General features: G+C 39.4%; 1 protein-coding gene across 1 annotated transcript in view; it reads right to left on the reverse strand.

The window, feature by feature from the left end:
- Positions 1-22,943, reverse strand: part of LOC113122554 (exostosin-1a-like) — a 33,627-nt gene that overhangs the window by 3,688 nt on the left and 6,996 nt on the right. The window contains exons 2-10 of the mRNA XM_026293978.2: positions 10,706-10,799; positions 6,750-6,857; positions 6,071-6,190; positions 3,299-3,431; positions 2,591-2,709; positions 1,723-1,818; positions 670-759; positions 402-562; positions 108-279 (exon numbers count right to left, since the gene is read on the reverse strand). Of these exons, the coding sequence (XP_026149763.1) occupies positions 108-279; positions 402-562; positions 670-759; positions 1,723-1,818; positions 2,591-2,709; positions 3,299-3,431; positions 6,071-6,190; positions 6,750-6,857; positions 10,706-10,799 (1,093 nt within the window). The remainder of the gene's footprint in view (positions 1-107; positions 280-401; positions 563-669; positions 760-1,722; positions 1,819-2,590; positions 2,710-3,298; positions 3,432-6,070; positions 6,191-6,749; positions 6,858-10,705; positions 10,800-22,943) is intronic.

Here is a 22,943-nt window from a genome sequence, read left to right on the forward strand (position 1 = left end):
TGTTATTACTCTGAAATGAGTAACAATAATATATATTGCTCCTTTACTGATGCCTAAGTAATCCTAAAAATCCCAAATCACCACAAGAAGTAGTTTTACAGCCTCACCTGTCCCATCATTGTCTCCTTATATTGTTTCTTCTGGGTGACTTTGATGGGAGGTAGTTTAGAGACTGACGACACCAGAAAATTCATCAAAATGTCCTCACAGTTTGACATCTGGTCAACCATACTCTTGAGACTGGCTGGAAGGTAGGTGGTATACAGGTAGTGGTAGTATCTAAAGGGAAAGTGAGAAAGAGAAGAGTGAGTTGATGGTGTTAGCACTAAACAAAATAAAATTACAATGAAGTGGACTATAACATTAAAAGAGAAGAGAAAAAGAGTATAGACTGTCAGTACTTGTGATAGATGGCGGCCCCAGTCAGCACCATGGAGTAGTCATTGGTCCATTTGGAAGTGTAGCCCCACCGCTCCTTGTTACTGTCCCAGAAGTGGCTGCGGGCCGGGTAACCAACAATGCGATCTGGGAAACTCTGCCACACTGTGAATGCAAAGTCCACCTGGATCGAGATCAAGAGAAACAAAGAGACATAATTCCAGGGAACTGTATCAACAAACTATGTAGATGCAAATTAGTGAATTTACTGTAGTTGTTTGGCAGTCTGACCTCTGTGGTGGAGAGCACAGTGTCCTCATCCAGACTGAGTACAGCGTCAGTGGGGATGGTGTCGTAGGGCAGAAAACGACTGCTTATCACCTGATTTGATTAGCAAGACGAACAGATATACAGAATTTGATACAATGCTAAAGTCGTAGACACTTTTACCATGTAGCCCAACAACAACCATCAATGTATATAAACTGGGCTCACATGAACACTAGCGAGGTACATCTGCCTGACATGCAGCACTACCAGTTTGTTCATGTTTGTCTGTGCTACAAAGTCATTTCATTTTACTCTGTCAACAGCAGAGTCGGCCAAATATAACAAGCTTATATAACACCAGTGACAGCAAAAGTGTGGCATTCCACTGATGAGCTGAAACCAAAGACAGAAATCTACAAGCGGTGGAGTGCCTTTCCCTCCCTGATAAGCCCTGCAGCATCTGCTTTTTGACATAAATCTATGCAAAGACCTCTGCATAACAAGTGCTTATAAGGTGGTTTCCAATTTTATATGCGCACACTGATCTGCCATTTTCAATCAAAATGTAGTATGTAGTGCTTCCTGACAGTACTGTCCTTGTTAACTATATCAGCATTGACCCTACAGGGCGTGACCTAACACATAAACACTTAATGAAAATGACAGTATCATTACTATACTGAAATTAAATAAATATTAAATAAAACATTAAAAAAAAATCAAACTGTTTACAAATGTGAGCCAAAAACTATTAAATAGTAAATTAAAATGATTCAGTGTCAAACACTTTGATTTAAAACAGATGTGAAGCTCCAACACACCAGAATTTTATATTCATGTTTTTTTATGCACTAATCCAAAATCTTCAACATCTGTTATTTCCAATTTGGAAAGAAAAGAAAATACTGGTTCCTCAAGCCACTTAGCAGATGTTAGATACACTTGGGGGAAAAAACATTAGGTTTTCGGCTGTTTTACATTTTACTTCTCAAACTGAATTCAACCTCAGGCTACCAGAAATGAATGTAAAATGGCTGCAGTAACATGCCTTATTGAGAGCAGTATCAGACTTACCTTGCTTTCTCCTTCAATAACAATGACAGGGACTGAGGTGGCAGGCCAGCGGTGCTTAGCAGGAAGAGGTTTATCACAGTTCCACAAAACTATCACCTGCACAAAGAGGAAAACGTGAAAGCTCAATTATTATGCTGAATACCACAATTTGGGATTACCTGCAAATATATGTATCTACACTTACTATAATAAGAAATATGCTAAAGTAATTTAAATTTATTGTTTGACAGTCCTCGTCTGGCTTAGCAATATGCACCAACCAAAAAACCTAGAACCGGGCTTTATTTCAATTCAAAGCCTAGTTTTATTGCCTCCCTATTTATGGAACACAACAGCTTTGTCAGGCTACTGCAGATCTATTTTCAGAACACTGCCACACGGCCTACATGACAGCAATCCAAGAAAACTGAATTTACATTTTGTGAATTTGCTAATTGCCATACAATAGTTAAAGCACAATATAATAACAAAAGAAGGCTTTGGTGTGTGCTTTATATACATATCTATATCTATCCGTCTCTCTATCAATCGATATATTTATATTTTTTATGAACACTTGTGTATTAAATAGCTCTGTAGATTGCACTTTCCTATATTTAATAAAAGTGTGCATTATTAATATGTTGTAAAAGCATCTGTAGAGACAAAACAAACAGACCTTTTATCTCTCAAATAAGTGTTGCTTATTTTTCCTACAGCCTTAAAACACTGCATTAGAAACATCTTTCTGATTGGATAAATGATCTACATATTACATGGAATATTTACACCCCTAAAATCAGCGTTAAGTAGTATCCACTGTGGGTCAGGTCAATCTGTCACTCACTGTGGGTGAGCAATGACTGTCACATGTTGGCCTTTAAATTACCTGAGCACAGTACTGGGATTTGGCCACAGCCACAAGCAGCTTCATGACTGGCTGAGACTGGGAGACCAGTGGTGTCACCACATGAATGATCACTGTAAACTTGGGGTATGGCTTGACACCTGGAAAAGGCCAGGAAACATTAAAAGTAAGAAAATAAGGTAAAGTAAGATTTCAAGCATTAGAATGACCTTCTGAATAATGTTCACTCACATTCTACTGTCAATTGTACATGGTCCTTAATATGAAACTGATAAGTAAGTACACATTTAAAGACATTGTTAAAATTTTTACTGTTACAATTTCTACTGGGTAGATGACAAAAAAAGATTTCTTTAACAGCTTTCAGTATCACTGCATTTGTGCTTTTTTACCTGACAGACATACAGTGTGCCTGAACAGGTCTAATTAGCCAGTCAGATCAGAAAATTAACAAACCCCATATCTGGCCAGTCAATCCAGCACACATCATGGCAACACAGCAGGTCTAATTGGTAAGCTTCTCTGTGACAAATCATGAGTTCATGAAGACATGCTGCATAACTGGTGGCAGTATCATTTATTCACATGTTTTTGAGTATTCAATCGCTGCTACACACCAGCTGTTCTTGTGTTCTGTCTTAATTAAAGCCAGTACATGAAACCTAAATGTGTACCATTAATGAGGCTGATTGCATACTGTAAAACCAATTGCATAAATAATTAACTGACCCAGCTTAGCGTAGTAGAAGGGGAAGTCTCCCAGGCAGGTAGAGTACTGAGGCTGGGCGAAAAGACCACCTGGCAGACTGTTCCACATAAGGTTACTCCTTGAGGTGTGTTGCAGAACCCGGTCCTGGATAATCTGAAGAAACAAGAAAGCAAAGGAGATTTGTTAATTGATTAGTCAAATGCTCATGATACTCATTGTTCCTTTATGACTAACAGAAAAAATAATGATCACAACTATCTAACATATCAGCAGATCATGTTACCTCCAGCAACATTTCTCGTCTTCGCCCGTTCCTCACCCCACACACTGCTGTCACACTTATACATGCTCTGGTCACCTCCCGTATTGATTACTGCAATTCTCTTCTAACTGGCCAACCACAAAAACTCCTACATAAACTCCAACTTATTCAGAACTTTGCTGCCCGTATCATAACCCAAATTCCCTTAATGCACCACATTACCCCCACCCTCCAACATCTTCACTGGTTCCCTATTAAATACTGTATAGAGTTTAAAATTCTCCTCCTCACATTTAAAGCACTTCATAATCTCGCACCCCCTTACTTTTCAGAGCTCGTTCAGTTCTACACCCCCTCACACACTGCATTCAAGTTATTTGTCTTCAAGTATCTTAAATTATAACTCTGTTTTTGTTTTATTAATATTGTTCAATGTTCTCTTTATAAAAATGATCTTGTTTTATCTTTTATCTGGAAGGTGACCTTGGGTGACCAGAAAGGCGCCTATATAAATAAAATGCAGTATTATTATTATACTTTACAAAATGGAGTAGCTATGCCTCTACTGTGGACTGTCAGCAAGATGTCAGTAAGAAATCCACCTTGTCCACTCTCCTAACATTAAACAATACTTTTACCAGTCTTGCATGCCATTTAAAAAAGGGGTGCAGAAACAGATCCTCTGGCATTTCTCAACTCAAAGAATGAACGATCCTACATGCTACAAACAAGTAGTTCCCATTGTGCTGTCATGTCTTGTTTTACTCACAAATCCTTTTAGATGAATTCAAATTGTATTCTATCACTGATGACTGAGTTTAGAATACCCCAATTTAGTAACTGACGAGATCATCTTAAAATATACATTTCCAAAATATCTTTCTGGAATAACAAGAAACATATTCATCAACTACACCTTTTCTCCTCAGATCCAATGACTAGTGTGTTTTCCTGAATCCTGTCATGAAAGGTAAGTCAGCTTACCATCTAAGTAATTGCCAGCTGTTGGTTTGCACAATTGATGAGGCTGTAACAAAGTTTGCTTATGATAATGCAAATGAAATTTCATTTGGCCCGTCTAATAATAATAGGTGCATGTAAGCAAAAACAAACAATTAATTAGAATTAAGTACTTAAAATTCAATTACTCTTGCTTGGCTTACGTGGCAGGTAAAGCATAATGAAAATCAACCAATCTGTGAGGACTGTGGGAGACAGTCCCAAAGTCTGAATGTAATACATTAACATCAAAATAGTATTTTTAAAATAAAGTGGGTTGGCGCCAGCCGTAGCCCAATATCAGATATTGTGTGTCAGTTGGCTTTACAGGCCCAAACCATCAACTATTTTCTTTGCTACCAAAGCTCTAAGACCTACATAGTGAAATGAAACCTTAATAAAATATTCAGTATTCTCAGGAGCTATGGGATAGCTACAGAGCAAAGTAAACTGTGGGATATTGCAATAATAAACAGTTTGTTGAGGTGCTGCTTCACCTTGTTTACAGTGAAATATCTAAGATTCCTAGCGCTAACCTAACCTCTTACTAGTAGTGTACTATGGCATGTAATGGAACAGGGTTAAAACACTGACAGTGTAAACAAATTGAAGATCAGCTGCTTCAGGCTGTAACTTTATTCAGCTAAGAAATCCCAGCTCTGCCTTCTAGCACACTGGTGTCCTACCTCTTGAAATGCAGCTACGGTAGCACTATCTGAGAAAAGCAACTAATGATGTAAACTGATCTTTTCAACAGGGTTTATATAGTACAGAACTGAAAATCACCAATTCCTGTTTGTTGTCTTAAACTTTAAGAAATTAAGATCCATATAATCAATCAAACAAAATAACGGTCTGATACAAGAAAAATGCTGATAACATCTTACTGATACACGTTTAACCTTCTCCACCTGCTTTGGAACGTAGTGAAAATCATGCCTTATTTTACAGCCAGCCTTAAATATCCCGTCTTTTCCTCTGTCTCGCTCCCTTATCCTTTTTCATTCCACGATGCTTTCATCTTTGCTTGTTTGTAATTCTAGGCTAACAGCAGTAGGATAGCCTGGTTCACACCAGGAAGAATTCAGATAAATGTACTCTGACGGTAACAAAATACTGACATGATTGATAGCCAAGTCGCAGCAGGAAACACCCTCAAAAACACAACAGCAGTGATTAACAATATATATCTTCTTGATAGGTTGTCAATCAGCTCTGAAACTGCTTCACTGTGGCTTTGCAAGTACACAGCCTGCACTTCTAAGATGTCAGTACAGAGTCAGTACTTTGAAAATTACATGGTAAAATAATAAATAAACACATTTTCATTATTTTTGTAATTTTTGCATTCGTAGTTAAAAAATAAAAAAAAATAACAGAACAGTAGAAATGTCTTATTTCCAAATTACAGGATGTGAAACCAAAGTTTAACAAAAAGTTAAACAAAGGTTTATGGAAAACATATTCAAATTAATGTATTCCCTAAAACAGATAATTGCATGTAGTTGTATGCATAATCATGTCACTGTACCTCCAGTGTGGTCAGTACGATTTTCTCCACAGAGTTGAAGTAAGCCTCCCATAAAAACTGCGTCTGCTGTCTCAGGGACAGAATCATATCCTGGTGGATGGAACGCACTGTTGAGGGGATCTGGGACAGAAGTGAATACATGTTAACGTACATAAACTAAACAGAGCAACAACAAAAACCTTGATTGTATACTGATTGATCTATAGTACACAGTCCGTAGAAGAACTCTTCATTAAATGAACTGAGTCTTATTCAGCTGTACAGAAAGCGCTGGTCCAAATTTACAAATAAGGACTTTAATGTGTAGGGGAGGTACACATAAAGTATGACCTTAAAGAAACAAACATGTAGCTATACTGAATGCAAGTGACACCCACATCCATAATTACTTTGTACAAGCCCAGTGACAGAAGACAGACTGGAATAAGAAGCAAAGAACACCTGCCCACAGCTGCTGTCATACCATCTCTATATATACAGTACAATGAAAATATTCTGTGGTCAAAACAGCAGCAATGCTCAAAAAAAAAAAAAAAGAAAAAAAAAAGAAAAACAGAAAAACCACCAATATGACAGCAGCATTCAGACAAGTGTTTTTTTTTTTTGCAGTAGTTTTGATCTGGATAGATCTGTGTTAAATTTCTAACTTTGTTTCTACTCAAATAGAAGCTGAACCTACCTGTAATAGCAGCCTTTCATCCCCAATCACAGCTGCTGTATTCCAGTCAATGATCTCAGAGAAGGGAAGCTCCCAGCCATTACTGAGCATTACAGGCACACAGGCTGCCTGTAAGAGTAACACAAAAACGCACACACACAATACACACCGTTAGTTAAGGAGACCAACCGTTAAGGAAAAGCTGCTTGGTTGTGGTTCTCTACTGAGTGGAAACAATGTAAACATACAGCTAAATTAATATTCAAAGGCAATGACCTGAAATTACCCTTGTAGTACAATTTCTATTTCTACAGGAGATAGAGATGAACTAAAAAGACAGGACAAATGAAAAATAATACCAAATAGCTTATGGTCTGCAGACCTATGCTTATGGTCTGCACGGTCCATTTCCTAAGCAATCAAATCAGCGATTTAATCAGCAGGGACAACATATCTTCTGACACATTTGCAATACACAAACTATACTACCACTGCAGTACCTTGAAGAAAAACTCTCAAAGTGACTAGGCAGTACAGGTTCATAAAAAGGATCATTATACTCAGTGGGCAAGAACATGAACTTCAAAACATATTTGAACATTAAACCCCTGTGCCTGAGACATTAATGGAATTGCATTAAAAGTGTATATCCATGTTTGTGTGTGTATGTGTGCACACCCATATATATCTGTTTACCCATGTGTGTGCAAATGCATGTGCATGGTGGTGATGTACATGTAACGTTTGTATCAGCTGGATAGTACATGCAGCATCATGCACTGCAGTGACTGGACCTATAATCTGTTATCATTCAGTGATTGGCCTTGGTCTCTCACTCACACACACTCACACACACTCACACACACTCACACTCACTCACACTCACTCACACTCACTCACACTCACTCACACTCACACACACTCACACACACACACACACTCACACACACTCACACACACTCACACACACTCACACACACTCACACACACACACACTCACACACACCCAAGCACAAACATTTCTGCATCAGAGCACTGCAGTGCTTGTCTAATCTCCACTGTGTCATTAGCAAAGGCAACAATCTGCTGAAATGCTGCCGTGTTTTCCTCCACCTATCTGCTCTCACAGAGCAATCAAGTAGAAACTCCTGTAGCTTAATCCTCTCTAAGTCACCACATTATTCCCATTACACACACACACACACACACACACACACACACTATACATACATAGACCAGACTCATTAATAAAATTTCCTGCCGTGAACTCTGTATTTTGCAAACATGTGGAACAGAATGTGTGCGCAACTCTAACCTATCGTGCTTGACATCTCTCAAATCAGCCAACCCCCTCCTCAACAACCCAGCTCTACTTCACTGATGTAAATGTCTTTACTCTGGACTACCACACCGCTTCCTATCTGGCCTTGTTAGAATATTCCACTGAGTCAGTGTAACTAATACAGCATGCCGTGCAGGCCTTCTTTGCTTTCAAACTCCCCAAATTCCCCAGTGTCTACCTGCTCTCCTCAACCTTGGTGCTCCCGAATAAGGCTGTCAGTGGATAGACACACTAATACCTCCAGGCTATGGCCCAGCCTTACACTTGGGTCAGCCTCTGCAGACTATCTCAGCTGTAGCTGCACTGCTGTCTTCTCCTGTGTCAACCTGGTCATTAGTCCATTGCCTCGCCTCGCCTCACCTCACTCCTTTCTCCCTGGTGGTGCGATTAACTTCCACTTCCACTCAATACAGAGTCACTGCCCTTCATCTATTGTAAATTCAACAGCCATTATTCTTTTTCTACGTGCTCAAAAATATCTCTCTGCCCTAACTACTACTCTTTCTCTATCCCTAGGGCTAGTGCCTCCAGTACTTGACACAAACATAACTCATGCTGAAGAAACCACCATCACTTTGTTTGCTTTTGATTTTTTAATGACATAAACATTGACTTTTTCCTACTGTTACACTCAATATACTGTAAGTCACTGGAGGAGAAAACAGCTAAACATCTAAAATGTAATTGCACACTGAGTCAAATCCAGATCATTCTCCTTGGTGTATTCACAAAAACACAAGAATATTTTTCATGTGTCAGTGTTCTCATACTGGTGCCCAGAGTGCATGAAGGCACTATTTTTTTTGCTGTATGGAAACACGGTCTGTAAATCAATTATTGATTCATGTCCTGCAATTTCAATGATACAATGTCAAATTCATCAGGTCTGAGATTGAATTTATTTTTATTTCCTTCCTGGACAATACAAATTCAATAATCATAGTTCTGCCCTCACAGTCAAGAAAGTTGGGGCCTTTTTTTTAACCTAGCTGCCTTAAGTAAAATGATCTTTGCTTAAGTAAAAGGGAAGAGTGAAAACAGAAAACAACAGAGAAAAGATGGTGGGAACAACAGTGAAAGTGTGTCAGAGGCAGCTGCACAAAATGACTGGCAGTGGGTGAGAGAGCTACTGCCAGGAACTAACACACTAAGCAGTGTATCAAACACGTTACATTCGTGCAAATTAATTGCATGCTGTGTAGCTAATGTTTATACATCTTGGAGGTATTTCCCCCTTTTTTGTAATGAAAGTTCTGCACATGTTGCAAGTGGCCCTAGTGTCGTCTTTTCTAGTAAAATACAACCAAACTTTGGAGCACTTCAGTCTCGACGCCATGTTGGACTCGTTCTGAACCAAAATCTGGAGCATGCGTGTGACAGCATCATGCAAATGCGTATTGACATCAGCAGAACCAATAAGCAGGATCGTTAGGTAACAGAGTAATGATTCCTAGGAATCTAACTACTCTCGATTCCCATCCCTAATGGCTTATTGCACAGCTTCAAGGTTGATGCACTACAAAATTTCTTGAAGCACTTTTTTTTATATTCACCAGCCACTTTATTAGATACACCTTGCTAGTACCAGGTTGGACCCCCTTTGCATTGAGAAGTGCCTTAATTCTTTGTGACATAGATTCAACAAGAAGTTGGAATCATTCGTCAGAGATTTTGGTCCATATTGACAAGATAGCATCACGCGTCAGACATCACAGCCGATTTGTTGGCTGCGCATTCATGACGCGAATCTCCTGTTCCACCACATCCTAAAAATGTTCTATTGGATTGAGAACTGGTGACTGGTGAGTACAGTGAACTCATTGTCATGTTCAAGAAAGCAGTTTGTGATGATTTGAGCTTTGTGACACGATGCATTATCCTGCTGGACATAACCATCATAAAGGGATGGACACAGTCAGCAACAATACTCAGGTAGGCTGTGGCATTTAAACAATGCTCAAGGGGCCCAAAGTGTGCCAAGAAAATATCACCCACACCATTACACCACCACCAGCCTGTATGGATCCATGCTTTCATGTTGTTTACAAATTCTGACCCTACCATCTGAAGGTCACAGCTGAAATCAAGACTCATCAGACAAGCAACATTTTTCCAATTTTGGTAAGCCTGTGTGAATTGTAGCCTCAGTTTTCTGTTCTTAGCTGACAGGAGTGGCACTGGGTGTGGTCTTCTGCCGCTGTAGCCCATCTGCTTCAAGTTTTGACGTGTTGTGCGTATTCTGCATACCTTGGTTGTGACAAGTGGTTATTTGAGTTACTTTGCCTTTCTATCATCTCAAACCAGTCTGGCCATTCTCCTCTGACCTCTGACATTATTTGTATTTTCATCCACACAGCTGCCACTCAATGGACATTTTCTTTTTTGGACCATTCTCTGTAAACCCTAGAGATGGTTGTGCGTGAAAACCCCAGTACATCAGCATTTTCTGAAATACTCAGACCAGCTCATGTGGTACCAACAACCATGCCATGCTCAAAGTAACTTAAATCCCCTCTCTTCCCCATTCTGATGCTCAGTTTGAACTTCAGCAAGTCGTCTTGAACAGGTGTACCTAATAAAGTGGCTACTGAGTGTATATTGCAGCTGCAAACCCAAGTGCATTTGTGTCACTGACCTGCAAAGCCTCTAAGAATCGAAAGGATCCTAGCCGGCGTCCTCGAGGCACCAGGCAGAATGTAGAGTTGTACAGCATCTCTCTGTAGTTATACCTGCAGGATGACAGCACAGAAAAGAACACAGCAGGAACTAATTAATTCAACATATTAAAATCAAATCTGTACTCATGTATAAAGGATTAGAGACAATCAGAGTGAATGTGACATTAGGATATGTTTTTTTCCCTTATAAAACCTGTTGCTGTAATAACATTTCATAATAAAAATCAGATTTTAAGAAGACGGCCAATACAAAGCACAGGTTTCCTGTAACACTCAAGTGCAGCAGCAGATCACAGAACAATAGAGTCAGGCACCTCTTTTTAACAATGCAATGTCTGGAAAGCACAAACACTTCCAGGAAAAAGAGACACTTTGATCCTGACTCCTCCCTCTTCCTTTGTCCTCACCCATGTTTGAACTCATTGCCCTCTCACATGCACATCTCAAAATCTCTCGTTTGTTCCTTACTCCCTCCATCCAATCTAAGCTTCAGTCAGCACTTCCTTGGATTAAGAAGCTGCTTGGAATTCCTTCGGTGTCAGTATTATATGTGTGCAGGTAAGGTGCATGTGAAAAAATGAGCAGATTTGTGTGATGCCTTGTTATTCATTAGATCTGGTTTTGTGAGATAGGATATAAGTGTGCATATTCCTCAGGTACTGTGGTATAATAATAGTGTAGTATTTATAAACAAGCATTCATGGTAATTTATGCCTGTACTTAAATTAATTTATGGCCTAATTTTCAAGTGAATGCAAATATGGATTTAAAGATGAGAAATTATTTGTGCATGCACACTGTGCCTGGGCCTAGTTTTCAATCTTCTTCCAACCCCTTCCATACAAAATTCTACACTAAATAACCATTAATGACAACATAAAAATGTTGTAGATTTGTAGATAAATGATAAAGACAAATATTTCATATAAATTCAAATAAATTCATTAAGTCAAAAAATGAAATTTCTCATTTACAGAAGTATTTAGACTCTTCTTTTGTAACACTTCAAATTGTGGTCAACTACATATTGTTTGCTTTAATTTTCTCTGTCTCACCCCTATCTGTAATGTTACTGTATGTAATTAGACAAGTTTCCATGCAATGTTATCTTTGGGATGCCCATGTGGAAATCTGATAAGGAAGGCAATATGAAAAAACAAAAAAAACAAAAAACAAAACAAAAACTGCCTCCAAACTGCCAAAACTACTCCAGTATCCCAAAAGAGAATCCCACCTGTTAGCTTAGAGTGAAGAAATCTGATCAGAGCTCTGGATTTCATGAAGACTGCAGACTGTTTTACACCAAATCTAAGGGAATAAACTCGTGTTTTAAGGAAAGACAGCTCACACTGATACTTTGTGTTAAAGGCTGTTCAATAAATCATGTTTAGTCTCTGTATTTGAAATGTGGGGTGGATGTAAGTCTCACATCCATCACATCACTGCAAACTCAGTAAAGACCAGATGTTCCTCTCCCCGCATACCTCTATTTTCCCCTACTCTTCCAGATGGCTGCCTGTTGGGAGGAGCAGACATACAGTATGGTACTGCATGCTGGGGATGTTAAAGATGAGTGCTAAACCCAACGTCTCTATGTGTGGATTTTCTATTTCATTTTTACCACATTGCCCCAGATGCAGGCCTTCAACACAGTAGGCTTACATTGAACAAACAGCATAGATGTCTGTGAGCAGTTACTGATATATTGTATCTCAATGAAACGCCAGAAATTAACGCATAATGATTTGAAGTAAATCCCATATTGTCCCATATTTTCAGTGCTCCAACATGCAGATGGCTGTGGGTGAACAGTCCCCAGTAGCAAACTGATCAGCACTAAGTTTATTATTTTTTTGTTTTTGCTTTTAATTTTTTTGTCTCCTATTATGATATCAAGCAACATACTTGAACAAATGTAGTCAAAGTTGCTAACAGCTTTGTTTGAAATGACATAACATACACGAATTTCCAGAGCATACCAAAATCTGTATTAACTTGATCATGTTAAGCTTCAAATGTACTTCATGTAAATAGTCCCAGCAAACTGCAAAACACTGTGCTCTGCTGCTGGGCTGTGTACAAAAGCTTTAGCCTAAAAGGATGCATGTGGCTGACACAGATGCATTCACTGAGGATTTAATCTTGACCAACTGTTCAATCAGAGTGACCACATTGTTGACATTTCCTGACCATGCGATTGCTCTTGGTAAGAATCTACCATCTAAAAGAAATGACCCTTCTATTATATGACCACTCAGTGTGTGTGAGCGACACTGAGACAAGTGAACATGGAGAACAACTATGTATTTTCATACACTGTGTGCCTGGATAAAATAAAGGAGCAAAGAAAGATAAGCTCCCAAAGAATTATCCTGAGACTACAATAAACACTGCTCAGTAAAATGCAGTCCTGAATACAGTAAACAAGAAAAAACTTTATATATAAACACTTTATATGCTTCCTTACGATGGTTGAGATATCCAGAGCTCTATCATTAATAAGGAAATACATAGTTAGCATCAGAAGTCTAAATGCATCTTGTGCTGTAAAAAAAATAGAGATATTTGACATTTGCATATTAGAGGGCTGGGCTGAGTCCCCAAAACTTTCTGGCATTCTAAAATAATGGAGGACGACTCATGACACCGCTTGTTGGCTATAAATTGTAGCACAGTTTCAAATAACATTGGGAAAGTACAGTAGATAGTAATAGAATTCACTTCAGGATGCAAACAGTTCCTTCCTTCGACAAGAGCAGAAATGACTATAATATCTGAAGTGTATTAATGCAGTATCATCACATCCAACAGCACAACTCAGATCAATAATAAAACAGTCTGTTGCTAAAACATGATTTTTTTTTAGGTCTGCTGTGAGAGAGTAACTGTTACACAATCTTAATAAAACAAATAAAAAATAAAACAACTTATGGATATAATTAAATGTCATTTACTAATATAGCTGGAAATGAACAAAATGTAATTTACAGAAAAAGAAAGGAATATTAGGAAGAGAGCTGGGTAAAGAAAAAAGATCAACCAGTCTCCTAGCAACAAGAATGGATGGTGTGAAAAAGAAACGCACGGCTCCCTCTGTCAAGTGCCTGAGGAGACTTAGACGAACAGCCAAAGTGTTTGTTTCCCATAATCTGGGCAACAGACCACACACATTTCTAACATAACTGGTCGCACAGAGGACCACTATCAAAGGAGGTTTTTTCTTCAGCTGCTCTATGACAAGTCAAAGTGCTCATATGGATTCCCCTGAACTATCTGCTGTCCTGGTAGCATGTCTACCTAAGCCTCCTTTGAGTTTAATAAATTATTTCTTAATCTACTATGACCTATGTCACAGACACAGATGATTGTGCTTGTATGAACCTTAAAGAAATAATGTATCTTTCCTGCATTTGTAATGCAATTCCAAGTTGATGGACATTTGGTTGTTACCAGGACTATGAGTTCAAACCACAGAAATTTTAGCCAGAGAGGCACTGAGTGAAAGTGAATGTCAGATGAGAAGCCAAAAAAAAAAAAAAAAAAAAAAATGACAGCAGTTGATGGGCGCATGCTGTATCCATGCTCTACGCAGCCGGAGCCACCCATGGCAAGAATGTGTGACACAATATGAACACATCCATAAATCCTCATTTTGATCTCAGCACACAACCGAGTGACTTCAATAGTTCATGACACTGCCAGACCCAGCTGCTTTGTTTCCCCTGACAAGGCTACACACCAAGGGGTAGATGTGCACAGCACACTGTGATGGGCACAGGACAGGAAAACTCGCAAGTTTTACACACAAAAACACAAACTTGGAATAAAAGCAAAAATTCTCTTTGCACTTGTAACACTGTGGATGATGTCAAGACAGACACACACTGCTGTTAGGCATGCTGGCAATAATTACGTGACTGTTTTTGATCTCCACAAACCAGTCAAAAGGCTGTTATTAATGGGAGGTCAATGAGCACTCAGAGTGCCTGGTACTCATGTTACACAGGGGTTAATTAGCCATCGAGATAGCCATCAGAAAGCGGACTAGCCACTGGTAAAAGAGAGAGTGTGTACTAGAGTTCTGCAGAGAGTTATGCCAAAGTAATGTAGAAACAGAGGTTAGCAGTGGTTTTATTGAAGTTGATGGAATCTGGTACTACAATTCAATGCAATGCTCGTCCACAGAAAGCAATACTTTTAGTGGCCAGGATAACTATCAAGGGCATGACACTTGCCTAGAGTTATGGAGCTTAAAATACACCAGTCGCCTCAGGATGGGAGCGTTACAAATTAACTCTATTATGAACAAGATTCATAGCACTACTTTGTATTTAATGGCATAGTTAATCTACATGCTTTTACCTGCAGATATAACAGATGAACAACTTTTCTGAGTCATGGGAGCTGGCTAATGTTGCCTTGAGTGTGGATGGGGACATAATACTGGGACAAAAAAAAAGTGGATAGCAGCAGAGCTTCAAGGAAAGGAGAAAATTAACTGAAAAAAAGAACTAGTCTGTATCACAATCTTGGCTGTACCATGACACCTGAAGGATGATAGTGATAATGTAAGTATTTTACTTTTACCTTCATGTGGTTTTGTCACAGTAAGACATTCACAAGACCTTTCCCACGGAGGAATATCCAGTTCTCATAAAAGAGGCTTTATTTCAGAGGGTTTCTGAAAGATAAGGTAAAGCCACTGTGCCAGCAAGGAATTTCCTCCCTTCACAACGATGCCTGAACCATTTGAATAATAAAAAAAAAATGACAGCTAGGTACAGAAATGAATTTCTCTGAGCCCTGTTAGTGACAGTGAGTGGCTTCAATGGTATAGAATCCATGCATTTATTTGCCTAATGGGGTTTAGGGAACACTATGTGCACCACCAAGAGCCACTGGAGCAAAGCTGATGTTCGTAACATGGATTTTTGAAACACAAATCCCTTGCTCCTTTTGCCAAGGCACGTTGGGCTCCCTCCTCTTCCTCATCCTGGCTAATGAGTTCAAAGACAGTGTTATAAAACATTTACAGACACACACAGGGGGGTCTTGGGCTCTACAACACTTCTACACAACCCCAGGTGAATTCACCTAATTACCATGCTTTGAATTTTCTCTCACCCTCTTTTCTTTATCTTGCTCCCCTTCTCAGCCTCAGCCTAGATTAATCACACTTGCAACAGGAAAATACAGAAGCAAAAAACTTTTATCTCTACAAACTCTCCTCAAAATGAAGTCATCCACACCCCTAATGTCAATACACACTGACCAAAACATGCAGGTTTATCAACAGCTGTTCAGAAAATGTTTGTGTCGTAAATGAGCTGCTGAATTTCACTGACTCCCTTGGGAGTTTTGGAGGAAGCTTTGCCCACTTCTCTAATCAGCCATCCATCAGCTTGATGAGGCTGATGAGAAGGATGCTTTGAAGTGCTCTCTGGATACCATAAACCAGAACAAGGGAGTCTTGAAGATAATGAAATTGTTGCTGCTGTTAATGGAATAGCCATTAGCACTGGAATGTCAGGCCTGACTTGTAAAACGCAATATAAAGATGTCAGATCAGCCAGTTCAGGTCAGATTATTTGAATACATTGAGCAAGGAAACCTTCTCTCTCTGGCAACAGTTGAGGATGACTGGAAGGAATATAAATTTACTTTGACTCTCCTGTATTTCCAAACATAACTCAGCCTAAGTGATATAGTGTAACCTTATTAATCTTCTAAGCTTTTATAACTTGTCCTCAGGAAAAAGGAATTTTCCAGACTACTTATCTAACTATTAATCAGTTTATTCTTTTATCATTCTGCATCCAAGTAGGCCACTCATCAACTTTTTATGGGCTTTAGGCTGACACACTTCAGACATTTACTGGTCCAACTATGATTTGATGACTTAATGAATGAATATATACACATTGCATAAGTCTTTAGATGACCAGTAGGGGTTTCCATTTGTGAACAAAGGTGGAAGCTGAGCACATTAATCTGAGGGGTCTGTGAGCTTGAAGGAATGCTGCTGTCAAACAGCCAAAAACTGACTTCAGAGATACAACCTCGCTGGGGCTGCTGCTGTTGCAGTTGCTGCTCTGCAAGAGAGATAAGTCCACTTCAGGAATGTCTCTGTACCTGGGCCAAGCAGGGACGGATGGAGGAAGAGATAGAAGAATGTGCAAAGGCAGATAGTGATGGAAAGGAGAGAAGGACCGAATGACAGAGAGGTGGAGGGTGAGGCAGAGAGAAACAGGAAAGGAGAGAATGATAAATAGACTGGAGCTGAGGGACAGTGGAAGGTAGACGAAGATGGAAAACTGGTGATTGGTAGGACAGACATATAGGTAAAAAACATAACTTATAAAAACATGGGAGAGTGCAAGAGACAGAAATGTAATTAGCAGAAATCAAATTAAATGAATGTTTGTGTGAATCCATATCTGTGTGAGTTCTGTCAGTGTATCAGTGTGTGCAGGGCTCTTCTAAACAGCATTTATTTTTCCGCCAGGGTGAGAAACCCTGTCAACACACAGACAGCTGCATCCTTTTAATGGCAAAGCAACCATGACAACAACCATGACAGGGAGGAAGGGCCTTTGTAATGTCTCTCTTACTTCTGAAAATCGGATATTATCAACCAACTTTGCTATCATCGCACCATCAAATGGACTTGTGGACTGTGCCTCATCTGATCCAATATTTATCATGCCGAGAGAGGGATTTAGATAAAGCCTCACTCAGGGTAGGATCTGCCTGAACTGAGATGTCTGTTTTAGAGCATTTTGTGTTTGTTTGTGTGTGGATGTAATTTGGGCCAGCATCTAAGGGGTAGTGTCTTACACAAGTGTTTCAGGGGAGAGAGCTAGAAAGGGAATGAGTAGTGAAGAGGATGACAAGGGAAAGTGCTGTTTACATGTGTTTACATCTTAGTGCAGAATAGCACTGCTGGGTTGTAAGTGTGAGGGCAACCACGCAAGTGGCAAAAGCTAAATATCCATTAGGGCAGTTCAGTTCAGGCTTGGGGAGTTGGATACTGCAGTGGAAGTGATAACAATACTAAAAGAAGCATTCACAACACACTGAAATCAATTTAAAGGACATCAAATAGGTAGTCTTGGCAAAAGAGGGATTTTCTCACTTTCCCCTGCTTAAATGGTTTTGTTGCATTTGTCTTCATTACACTGGGCAGGAGGCACAAATCAGAAAACAGAAATACAGAAAACCTAAATCTAAACAAATAAACCTGAATGGATGTTGAAACACCATTAGAGGTAAGTCAGAAAATATTTACATTCGTAATTTAGGTAAACCAACCACAACATGAAAAAGACAGAAGAAGTGAAGCTTATCCAAATGTGCTGATGACAACCACACTCAAAAGCACGGGGAAAAGACTGGCATTGAGACTATGAGCACAAGGCCAGTATGAAGTAGTAAGAAGAGTGCCTTCATTCCGCTGCTGAGAGTAAATTAATCTCTCACCAAGTCGAGCCGCCAAAAACCAAGTGTAAACACAGTCTTTTAGCTCTCAAGAGGGAAAAGATGATTACCTCACAATTATGAGACCACAGAAGAGAGAGAAGCCCCACTGCCTCAGTGACAGAAAAGAGAGATTGCAGGGTGGTGGCAGTACTAATGATGATGGTAAAGGGGAAAATACAGCAGTTTATCCCAGAGGACACACAAAATTGCAGCAACTAGAAGAAATTTGTGGCACTTGGCTAATGCTTTGGCAACACTCTTAACAAAAAATGAAAGCTGAAGAGGGAAAGCTTTATTTGTTGCATGCCTGCAGCTGACTTAGTCTTTTCTCAGAGCATTGAGACATCAACATCCAGACAGTCCTTCAGCAGGTTTCAGTTCCAGTAAAGCTGAGCCCTATTTTACACAGTTACCAGATGGAAATCTATGGCTTTACCACACTACTGCCCACTACCTCTCAAGTTAAAATTTTTATAAAGTTGTACAATCCAGCTAAAACTGTAACCCAAAATAGGATGTAAAGTTGCTAATATAACAACATTTGAGATCAACCACAGGTAGATGGAGGACAAAATGGACAGAAAAAGGTTGTAATCACTTGTACATCCTGTCACACTGATGACATTACATACTAGTATGTATGCCAGCAGTGAAGGAGCAATCCAGAACAATACAGTTATTAAATTTATGTAAAATTCACCACATCATCACTAGTAGAGTCAGTGCAAGTGAACCTTAAAGTTAAAAAGAAGTACACCGGTATTCACACTTGCTCAGAACAAAGCTATATGAATTCTGCAGACAGCAGTGCTTGCTGCTGCGGGCAGGTAATTACTCTGAACAGCAAGAAAGATCAAAGACAACACTTCCTGTCTGCTCTTCTAGTTTTGACCTCACCAGGGGAAGTCGCAGATTTCACTGGCCGAGAGAAGGAAAGAAACTCTATGAAGCTGAGCCAGCGGGCACAAAATCACAGTCTCAGTCATTTCACAGCAACTTACCCTTTCTGTAAAACAAAAAGGCATTTACAAACACAATTGTTGCTTTGAGTCTCTTAATATTAACTGGCTTGCCACTAATTCCACAATTTTCTCTTTCTAATTCTAATTAACATAGTTGGTACCTTTAGCATATTGTTGTCTCAACGGCTATCGAATCTGTTAAGGACTGCAACAAAGACCTGGTTAAAAAGGCCATCATTTCACAGAAGAGTTAAGACTATGACATATGCAGGGAGAAGGCCTTATCTAAGAAAGTGGAGTCCAAAGAGGACAGGGAGAGATAGCATATCTGTGTGTGTCTGTGTGCCAGTTTTATCTGATGATCCAAGTCACTAACCAGCCTAGCCCCCGGAACATCGCGGCTGGTAGTTTTTTGATGCTGCCAAGTGTGGTTACATTAACAGCACAACACAGTCCCACGCGATGATGATCAGACATTGCCACGGTACCTTTGAGAAGTTACACCCTGTTCCTCTCTCCAAATGACCAAAACAGCAATATTAAGTGTATTTGTTATTGCACTGTAATCCACTCCAAACATAATACATGAAATATTAAGACATATTTTGTGGCATTGAGTCAAGGGTCATGTACATTGAGAGACCCCACAGCAATGGGTTGGCAGGTCTACTCTCCAAACTGAAAGGAGGATTAAAGCCCATAGGATTTGGCTGCCCTTGGTTTTAAAGTGCCGCTTAATTCTGCATGTAGCTCTCAGAGCATATTTTATTGTACATAAGGGATAATTGAGAAAGACCCGTTTATGCCAAGCTTGCAAGTTATTAGTGTATGAAAGGTCAGTAAATGTGCCTCATGGGTCAGGCAAACACCTGGTGAATGAGGAGTCATAAAGTTCCATCTTTGTCCCTAGATGCACCACCAGCAGCACTTTAGATGACTTTACTAGAGAATCATATCAAATATTAATATTAAATCTACTCATTTCTTAGCTTCCTTTTCCCATTCCCTTGTCACCAAAGGTATTTTCCAAATTAAGTCTTTTTTTTTTCCCTGACACAACAAATATACTGAGACCATCAGATGGCAAGAAAAGCTTGCATAAAACAGACTAATGAGTTGAGTTGGACCACTGAACACTTTTCAACATCTCTGCAGTTTAACATGTTAGCATACATACCAAAATACACTACCCAAGGGCAACAAAAACCTCTACATTCAAAAACCTCTACTCAAGTATGAGCCCGAAAATTGATTTTAGATCAATTCTCTGTTACTACCCTTCACAAAGGTCATTCTGTTTATCACTATAAAATACTGCCTGTGTTTTATTACAATTTCTTTTTCCACACCCTAACCCTCTCGCATCTAAAGTTGTTTGGCAGCACCCTGTATGTTCTGCCTTGCTACTTCACCCAGCCAAACTGTATCACATCTGTCAAGCAGCAAGGAAATGGTAATATGTGCCTCCACGTGATGACAGAAAAGCTCTTCCTGGAATGGACCACACTTTGCGCCTGGCACGTGGACCTTCCTTATTTCACTCTCCCAGCATTCCAACTGGAATGCATCACCTGCACAGGGCAGCCAAGGACAAGACATACATCATCCTGTCAGGACAAGAGCTGATATAGAGAGGGAGCAGGGCAAACAAATGCTACTGCCCTCTGTCCTGAGCAACAAGCCTCTGAAGAAAGACAGTGTGACACACACACACACGCACGCACACACAAACTTTCAAGCAAATAAAGAAGCAAAGAAAGATGATGAAGTCAGAAAGAAAGAGCAGGACTATGCTGCAAACATCTAGCACATGCTCAAGCACATAAAAGTAAAATGATTTAGTTCCCTGATATGAACTTTTCTTAAATGAGTCTGCACCAAGACACTGGCCAAAAGCTTGAGTGAAGTAAATGTAGCAGCAGCTACTTCACAGTCACTGGATGTGATTAATGAGTGATGACATGGGAACATTGATTGTAATACCCTCTGTTCACCCTTGACCCCCAGCTCTATAAATTCTGGCAGTGAAAAATGAGATTGCAATCAATTGAGAGGTGAGCAGACAAAAACCTTTTGGGAACCATTTCACTTTCTTGGCTACTGGAAACACGTGTATCACACACAAGTCAAATACTTTAATATGAAAAAGCCTGTGATATTCTCAGTTTCATGATAATAGAGGGTGTGCTTTAACTCAGGAAGTCAGCCCTGTGTCATCATCTTCACTGGGAAGTCTGAGTGAGTTTAGTCATCTTTACATGACATGACACTGATGTTTAATAACTGTCAGCCATGTGATTGCCTGCTGTTCAATTATACACTGTCCTGCTTCTTCCTACTTTGCTATCACTTAACCATGAGCTCTCTAATCCCTAGACTCTGTCTAATTCAGCCCTCACCCACTTGACACAATACCAAGATCCATTAGACCAATAAGATATACTGATACCCTCAATCAGAAGAAGATCCACAATGCACATCTTCTGGTAGATGTAAATTATGTGCAAAAAAAGCACACATCTTTTTTTTTTAATCTCACAATAACTTAAAAAAATAGTCCAACAGTCATATAACTAATGACAGTCTAGATACAAACAAGCTATTCACCAAGAGGAAGTACAAAATATGGTAGGAAAGTCTCTGACATAGATTTCCTGCACTACCGTCATTATGACAAATGAACATCAGCAGACAAAGACATGAAACTCAGTCCAGCCACAGTATCCAGACATGCTCATCTCCACTCATTGTTGTCAATGGCAAACATTTTCCTCTCTGGGATTCAACCTGTGTAAAGCATTAGATACAATACAAGCTAAACTGGAAATAATGAAAAATAGTGAGATCATGCTATATTCATTCATCATTCAGATGTTAAATCAGTACTAGTTAATACAAACTGACAACACAATGTATTGGGGACACATAAATATTGTTAAATGTAGTTTAAAAAGCACATCAGTATGGTTTGTGACTACAACACACTGTTGGCTCATTGGTAATACATGCCTATATATACACCGTAGCTAATCTTGTCTCCATTGAAAACAAGAACGTAAAACGCATAAAATTAAGTTGTAGGTGAAACTGAGTGACAATAATCAGAAAACAGCATGAGGGACTTGCTTTTACTGAGTCTTCTTGTACACACTCACTGTTTTAGTAACTGCAGGCTTGTTACTTCCTTCACAATCTCTGCTTTCACATTTATACACACACTAGACGAGCGTAAGACTTTGCATTTAAAACATCAGCACTTCCAAAATGATTGTGTGGTCATGGAAGCATCATTTCTATGGCTGTATAGATGACGAGCAAACATGTAATCCATGCTGAGTGGTTTTGTGGTTTACCAGCCTCCTCCACTGCCTGCAGTATCATTTGGCTCTTTCCAGCAGGCTCACTGTAGATAGTTTACTGGCAGAGCAGAGTTATAAATGATGGCAACTAAAGAAGCCTTCCAGAAAAGGGCATTTTTTCATAAACTGAAGTCACAGAATTAAATACTGCATGGCATCTTTGTGATGAGGTCAGCCAAAACCACAGTGTAACAGAAAGCCTGCAGACTGAAGAGAGCAAACCAGCAAAACAGACTTTGAAAACAATGTGATCATAGGATTAGAGGAAGTAACAGCATCAGACTAATGAAACTGGGAGAAAAACGTGCCATCTTGGTAATATTACAGCTTCACAGCCACCTTCAAGTACCTCAGTGTTCTGCTAGACTGCATAAATCAATACTGCATTTTAAAAC

Source organism: Mastacembelus armatus, chromosome 16 (genome assembly GCF_900324485.2).
Source record: "Mastacembelus armatus chromosome 16, fMasArm1.2, whole genome shotgun sequence".
NCBI lineage: Eukaryota > Metazoa > Chordata > Actinopteri > Synbranchiformes > Mastacembelidae > Mastacembelus > Mastacembelus armatus.